Below are 7,859 nucleotides of genomic sequence, written 5' to 3'. Positions count from 1 at the left end.
CCTTCTTGTATTCAAACAGCATTACATGCCAATTGTGTGCCATCACTATAAGGGATTAGAGTATACTAAACTTTACACATTATATAGGCTACACTAACGTGACGCTTAAGTGGTTTGTTTAACTATTATATGTGATGTTCGTTTTTTGGGGGGTGGTTAATGAAAGTGTTCCAAAATGCAACATTAATTTTTTGATGACCTAATAGATGTGTACATATGTGTATAGATATTAGAAAAAGGTCATTTTATACTAAAATCTAACAATGGTTATTTTAAAATTGGTGCCAAGTTATCATCACAGAGTACGTTAATTGACAATAGTATAGTTGGCTGCTTGATTGACTACATCAATTTCGGTTGTTTCTTACCTAAATGTGGTATAGGTAGAGATACATTTTAATTTGTATTTAGGTCTTACTATTATATTTTAGTTAATTATGTATTAGTTATGTTTTAAAATGCATAATTAAAAGGTTTAAACACTTTTGAAATATTCATCATACTTTGCATCTGTCCTCAAGGCTTATGATATTACGAGCTGAACGAAAACTTTGCTGAAGGGTTGCACATGTCTCCCAAAGAAACTGTAATATGCCTTGAGGGCACTGTTCACTTGTGTCGAGATGAATAATAAGTAGTAAAAGGACAGGAAAGGAAAATAAAACATTAAAAATTAAGTATATAGTACTGTGCAAAAGTGTAAAGACAAGAGAATATTTTGTAATTCATCTCATTTTATGGGCTAATTCTTCTATGCCATTACAGAATGTAAATTTCAACACTCTGGTTGTGCTTCACTAATCCCTGTTGACAATTGAATGAGCCAGGGTGAGAACACTTATCATTCTCTAGAATTCCCATATACTTGTACCAAGGGTGTATCATAAGGGTTCTGCTTGAATGAACATACTGACCAAAGTTAGGGTCTGAAGTAACTGTCATGTTACTCCATAGGGTCTTAACTATATAGAAAGAAGCTAGAAAGGAAGTTAAAATACTTATTCTGCTTTAATGTATCCTGAACCATCTAAAAATCTTGTTTTTGGTGTATGACTTAAAGCTCATTAAGTGCAATCACAGGCAGACGCATCAGTGAACACCCTGCTGTTAAGAACACTAACCCTTATGGTGCTGCCATCCACTGTTTGAAAGCATTGTGCCCTCATATGAGTTTTTCCACATCATACTACAAGTATAGAAAATGTTTCAGTTGTGTTTTTCCATCCTCTTGCAGTAAACATTATAAAATTCAGTCTGAAACTGAAGCATTGAGTGATATCCCTGAGTTCGAAATTTTAGTGATGTAAAAACTTTTAAGTTTGTTACAAATGGAGACATTTTGAAAAATTAAAACAATTTCCATGAAAGAAAAGAGGTTAATATTGTTATGTATAATGAAAGAAACACAAGTTTATAAGAAATATGAGAAATTATAAGAAATATTATGAACTCTGTCATAATGTTTTTCAAGAATAAATGTTAAATCCTTTTCTCTTACTGTTTGAAATGTTTCCCTTAGACTTCTGATATTGGAATGACAGAGCAAACAGGTGACAGTCCTACAAAGTTTGAAATCTGGTTTCGTAAAAGAAAATTGAATGACACATACATACTGCAGGCACCAAACTCTGATGTGAAGGCTGCTTGGGTCCAGGAAGTCTCTAAGCTTCTGTGGAGGCAAGCACTAAGAAACAGAGGTGAGGATGGCTTTCAGATGTGCAAGCTGTTTTTGTTAAAAGATTTCTATAATGTTAGTTTATAAAACCCTTTAATCAAACTACAGAGTTACATAACCAACATACAGCACTGACAAATACCCGTTAATACTGATCATTTCTTTCTAAGGTAAGCAAAGTTTCACACTGAATCACAAATTTTAGGAATAATTAAAACATTTTATCAACAAGTTCAACTACAGATGATATTCAAATCATCTTTCAAAATACAAAATCTATTCAGATCTAAAGACCTATTACCTAACCCTACGTGTTCCAGAACCGTATATAAATATACATGTTGTGGCTGTTTTAATTAAAGAAAGTTTATTATAAATGTACTCCTGACACTAAATAATAACACACATCTTCACTAGAGTTAAGTCTGTTCTGAATACTTGTATAATATTGTTATAATTGTTACATTATCCTATTCTTTGTTTATTTGGTTGTCTTTTAATTTACTTCATCCTTTTATTCTATATTTTAATTATTTTTATAAAATGTTTAAACTTTATAAAAATTTTTGTACCTAATATTTTACTCTGTTCAATATATTTTGCTGAAGATGAAATATGTATATTCTGAAACGTTCAAGAATTAAATGTTTGTAACTGTACACACACGTATAAAATGTTCATTGTTGCTGCCATCGTTCTACTGTTCATCATTAAACTTTGATTCCACCGAATGAATCTAGTACAGCATTATATGGTTGTTTTCAATACTTTTAGAAATGCGTTTGGCAGAAATGTCATCAATGGGAATTGGTAATAAGCCTTGTCTGGACATCAAGCCCAGTGAGGATCAGATCAGTGATCGGCTAGTTGCTGTTCAACAAAGTTGCAGAGGTAGTTTTTTTCTTTATGATACATTTACAGACACACTATGAAATAACCCTGTTTTAAAAATTGAATAATATAGTGAAAAGTAATGTACTATTTTAATTTGATAATGATGTATTGAGTATAATTAAATATTTCTTTCTTGTAAACATGTGTTAAACTGTTAGACCCAAAACATGTTAATTTTTAACAATTTCTTATAGTTTATGATCTTAGTGATGGGTACAGCAAAGATAACTTGTTTTGTAGCTTTGTGCTGAAACAAATACAATATATAATTTCAAAAGCACAATTTTGCAACCATAATTTTAATCTTTAGCCACAGTTGTGTGATTATTTGTAAAACTGTAGTTTGAATTAAAAGTTTTAAACCATAGTATTATCACTAACTGATTGACTAAATCACTGCTCTACTTCATAGAATTAGCATATGACTAATGATATTTACATTTTATCTAGTTCCTCAATTCCACAGCTCAGTTACTGTGTCACCAAATGACTATCTGCGAAGCAACAAACGGCCTCATTCCATTATATCTGTAAGTAGTTCATCGTCAGGAAGTAGTCTGTCTTCTTATACCTGCTACGGAGCTCTACAGCTAGGCCTTGATCCAGGCGACAGCCATGTTTTCTTACAGAACCTGATAGAAGAGTCTCACTATTCTGCAGGTCAGTTGTAAAAAATGTCTCTTCAAACTTTGGAGAAATATACTTGTCTTTAGAGAACCTTCTCATATGATAGTATTTGCATAAATTCTTAAATGTTTGTAGCAAATGACCAGCTATATGCAAACTGTTTCTTGTGTATTTAAAGTTTGTAAATGTGTAAAATCAACCTTCAGCCACACTTGAACTGTTTTGTTTGTATTATTGAACTTTTTTTTTCCCTACAATTTGTGTGTTACTTATTTAGTAATGATTGAATTATTTTTATTCGTGATGTTTTAAAATTCAGCTTTTGCTGTTATATTGTTTAGTTTCATTATTCGGAATACTACATTTTTTATTGTTTTGTCGGTGTTTAAGTAACATGTGTATATTACTTACGATTTTAAGCTACAGTTTTACCTTTATTAATCTTTCACTTACGCAGTTCGGAGATAACAGTATGGAAGTTTTTATAATATGACATAAATTAGCTAAAAATGAATAACATCAAATTTTCATGATTGTGACTAGAGATTTGGTATATTTGAAACTTGTTATTTTGGACCATACTTATGGCTTTGTTAAGATGATATTAAATATAAATTACTCTTTCATTACTAAACCTAAACTTATCTTTAAACAGTTACAGGGTGAAATAGTTAAAGGGTGCAGTAGGTAAACAATTGCAGAGTACAGTATTTGAACAATTATAGGATACAGTGTTTGTAAGAGGGTACAATATTTGAACAATTAAAAGGTGCAGTAGTTATAGGGTATAACATTTAAACAATTATGGGGTATGATAGTTAAAGAATTGCTGGCTACAGTATTTAAACAAGTATATGGTACAATATTTAAACAATTATAGAGTACAATATTTGAACAATTAAAAGGTGCAGTAGTTATAGGGTATAACATTTAAACAATTATGGGGTATGATAGTTAAAGAATTGCTGGCTACAGTATTTAAACAAGTATATGGTACAATATTTAAACAATTAAATGGTACTGTAGTTAAACAATTGCAGAGTACAGTATTTGAACAATTACGAGGTACAGTATATTACAAAGTTTACTGTAGTGGTTACCTATATTAGAAAAACAAGACTTTAGTTGTTAGTAAGAATTATATATTTTGATCTTATGACATCTTACTCCCAATTTTATAAATTAGCTTTGAAGTAATGTAAATTTACTGTAATAAACATTTTTGTTTGTTTGCTAGAGAGTGGAATTGATACAGATGTCAGTATGACGGGTGAGTGTTCTTCAGATATGTGTGGACTTCAACACAAGAAGCCTGAACGTAGTAACAGTATTCTGTCTAATGAATCACTTGTCACAAATCCACCATCATCAGTGCATTTACAAAGTGATAAGCAGTTCTTAGAAGAGGTTCATATCAATATTTATTCTTTATAATTCATCTTAAGGCTGGGTGTAAATTTGTAAACTAGCTTTGTCAGAAATGGCTAATTTAAGAGATAAATGGTACACATGACATAGTAAAAAGTACTTACCTATTTAAATTAGCTTTGTTCTAGTCCAGTAATGTACTTAAAACCAGTTTAAATCTTTATAGAAAAATAATATTAATGTATTTACATGAGAGATTACCCATCAGTGTTTCAAATATATTTTTTTAAATTCTTTATACACCAAGTTGCTTGTGGGGCCCGTGACTTTGTTGGTTACAGGGTCGCTAATAACATTTTAGCTGTTTTCTGAATTTGTTTTTCAGCATGTAATATTAACATGCAAGTTAATCAGAAAAATATTGCAATTAATCCCATTATTTACTGCTGAAGTTCCCTGTATTTTGTATCTAGAACATGAGTAATTTTCCGCAGTTATCTAGATAGTTCTTTACATGCAGAAACACAGAATTACTCATTAAGATGCTACGTGTGGAAACCAAAGTAGTGTATTGTATAAAACAAGTTGGTAATTTGACAGGTAAGCAATTCTACTATTTAGTATTCATTTTTATCTAATGTTACACTTACAGGTTAGCAAACAATGGTTTTTGCAATGACTTTGTTATTAAAATAGCATATCTTTATGAAAATGTCATGGTTCTTCACTTTCAGCCTGATGAGACAGTCACTATGTAATCAAGGGCACAAGTTAAAAGAAGATTCCATGGGATCAAGAAAAGAATAATTCAAAACTGTGCCAAAAGATTAACCAAACATTTTAATCACTGTTGGATCTTGTGCTTCTTACAATCAACTAATTTAAACTCTAGAGTAATATTTACTAAAAAAAATATGGGTGGTTGGAACAGATGAAAGAAATTATAGCACAAAGGAGTAAAAAACCATATCAGCTATGGCACCTTTGGTGTAAATTCTGTTGGTGATTTATGATGTGGCTATTATTGCTATATAATTTAAGTTTTATTTCATTATTAATATGATGTTTACTTATTTGTAAAAAACAAACCGTGTTTTAAGCTTTTTTATAATTGCTATGAATCTTTTATTATTTAGTAATAGTATTCTGTATTTAAATTTTGTAACATAATCCAAATGACTATGTAAGACTTGATATAAGTTGTGATTAAAATCTAGAGTTAAGAAGCTCATATTTCAAACTTTTCTGCATTTCTATTTAATCTGTTTAACTTATTAGTTCTATTGCTTGTAAAAATGGATATTGTTTGATTTCAACAATTCTTTTCATTAGTCTAAAGAGTCAGAGGTAACAACCTGTGTTTGTAACATTTGTTTATAAATGTCACTTCATACTAAAAGCTTCTTTAGTTTCTTGATAATAAATCAAATTCTAATTGATATTTGTAGAACACTAGAACATTCCTTGCTTTCAACTTGTAAGATTGTTTCAAAGGTATATTCAAACAAACTAAATGATAAACTTAAGAATATTTCTTGACTATAAAACAGGTTCATGCTTTTTACATTAGTCTTGGTTTAGTGGCTTTTTGCTTACTGTGGTATGTACATAGGTTTGTATAAAAGTGTTTAATACTTTAATGATAATCTCTAAGACAATGGCAATACTGTAGTGTAGACAACATACACTCTTGATTATTTCTATGTGCCATTTTCTGTACCTATAGAAACACAGGTAAGATATTCTCAATTTCATAACATATCAATGTAATGCGGGTAATAACACCCATTATTTTGCTAGTTCTGAATGTCAAATAAAGATTTAATGCTTTGTACTGAACGTTGATGATGTGGAATTTTCATTCAGAAACATGTAAAGGAACTGTTCACAATGGTTTGGTTGGAAAAACAAAAATAAATTTTTCATTTACAAATAGGTTAAAATAAATATTGCAATTTGTTGAATGGCATTATTTCGTCTTAGTAATAATTTCTTTTCACTGTAACATATTCTTGAAAATACATATTAAATTAACATTGGTACAGAGGGAAATACTGAATAATGTAAACACATTTATATATATATATATATATATATACATATATATATGTTATTTTTTAACTAAATTACTTAGTGAACCTTAAAATTAACGTCAGTCAGAGATCTAAACATGGCAATATCTGAGTAATGATCTTGTATATATTTACATATATATAGTATAATGCTCTTAAATTTCAAGTAAAAAAAGTAAAGAACTTTGTAGGCACATGAACTTGTAGGTATTATATATGCAAGAACATTTTTCCTGGCTGAAGTACTTTAGATTTTGATTTCCACTTGAAGAAAAAAGGTGGTAAGAGTATTATAATAATGAGAATTTGCTATGGAAGTGTCAGTAAATTTTCCATCCAACTGTTCTAATGTCATAGTTTACAGTCTTGAAAATAAAATGAATATGCAAATTGGTAACAGTACTCTAGATAGTAAACAAGCCTTTAAATGATCTGATCTTGGATTCACCAAAACTTACTCATTCTTTAGTTCTTACCTACGATCTCATTTTTGCACCCCACTAGCTCAAAGAAAGTTAGAAAGCTTATGACGCTAAAAACTGGGCGGGCAGAGCAAAGATAACCCCCATTATGTAGCTTTGTATTTGACAAACTGATTGAGAAACAGAGTTTCAGTGGAAACGGCTATATACATATTCTACTCTTATTATCTTATACTTAAAATAATACTGGAACACTAGTCCAATTAAAACGACGACGCCTCGTATTGATTTGAATCAATGGTTTATTAGTCAAATGAACAAAATATTTCACTTTCCCAAACAATACGCAGTTTTTAGGCTATACAATCAAGTTGTTTCTCTAATACCGGACTATAAGAGTCAAACTTCACTTACTGTGCTATACATATATTTAACTTTTAGTCAAAATTGAAGAAAAACAACAACATAAGATTTCAACAGAGACACTCAACAAATCCAGGACCCCCAATGGCACACTGAGTGGTCACAAGTAAATAGGCACCTAATTTTCCTCATTCAACTGATTTATGCTAACTAATTTGTGTTCACAGAGCAATATATAAATGGAAATGGTCCGCACACTAATTATCTTGTGCTACAACATGCCTAGAACTCAAGGTTCTCTCGAATTGTCAGATTTTGTTAGAGGAAGGGTAGTTGGTCAAGCAGATGGTGGAATAAGTCAGCGGCAAATTTCGCAGGATTTGGGAATCCCGCTTTCGACAGTCAACAGAATCATCGTGCAGATCAGGAAACATGGCA

At 30.5% G+C, this 7,859-nt stretch overlaps 1 protein-coding gene across 3 annotated transcripts in view; it reads left to right on the top strand.

Annotated features, from left to right (window-relative positions):
- The window catches only part of LOC106462819 (puratrophin-1-like), a 132,250-nt gene extending 125,847 nt beyond the window's left edge, over positions 1 to 6,403 (top strand). For all 3 annotated transcript variants that reach the window (XM_022390440.1, XM_013922782.2, XM_022390449.1), the window contains 5 exons: positions 1,520 to 1,697; positions 2,450 to 2,566; positions 3,020 to 3,229; positions 4,434 to 4,603; positions 5,299 to 6,403. In XM_022390440.1, coding sequence (XP_022246148.1) covers positions 1,520 to 1,697; positions 2,450 to 2,566; positions 3,020 to 3,229; positions 4,434 to 4,603; positions 5,299 to 5,322 — 699 coding nt within the window. In that variant the 3' untranslated portion in view covers positions 5,323 to 6,403. The remainder of the gene's footprint in view (positions 1 to 1,519; positions 1,698 to 2,449; positions 2,567 to 3,019; positions 3,230 to 4,433; positions 4,604 to 5,298) is intronic.
- Positions 6,404 to 7,859: the final 1,456 nt, after the last annotated feature.

The sequence above is a fragment of the Limulus polyphemus genome, unplaced genomic scaffold (genome assembly GCF_000517525.1).
Source record: "Limulus polyphemus unplaced genomic scaffold, Limulus_polyphemus-2.1.2 Scaffold48, whole genome shotgun sequence".
Classification (NCBI taxonomy): domain Eukaryota; kingdom Metazoa; phylum Arthropoda; class Merostomata; order Xiphosura; family Limulidae; genus Limulus; species Limulus polyphemus.
Note: the sequence above shows the minus strand (reverse complement) of the source record. Positions and strands in the feature narration are given on the sequence as shown.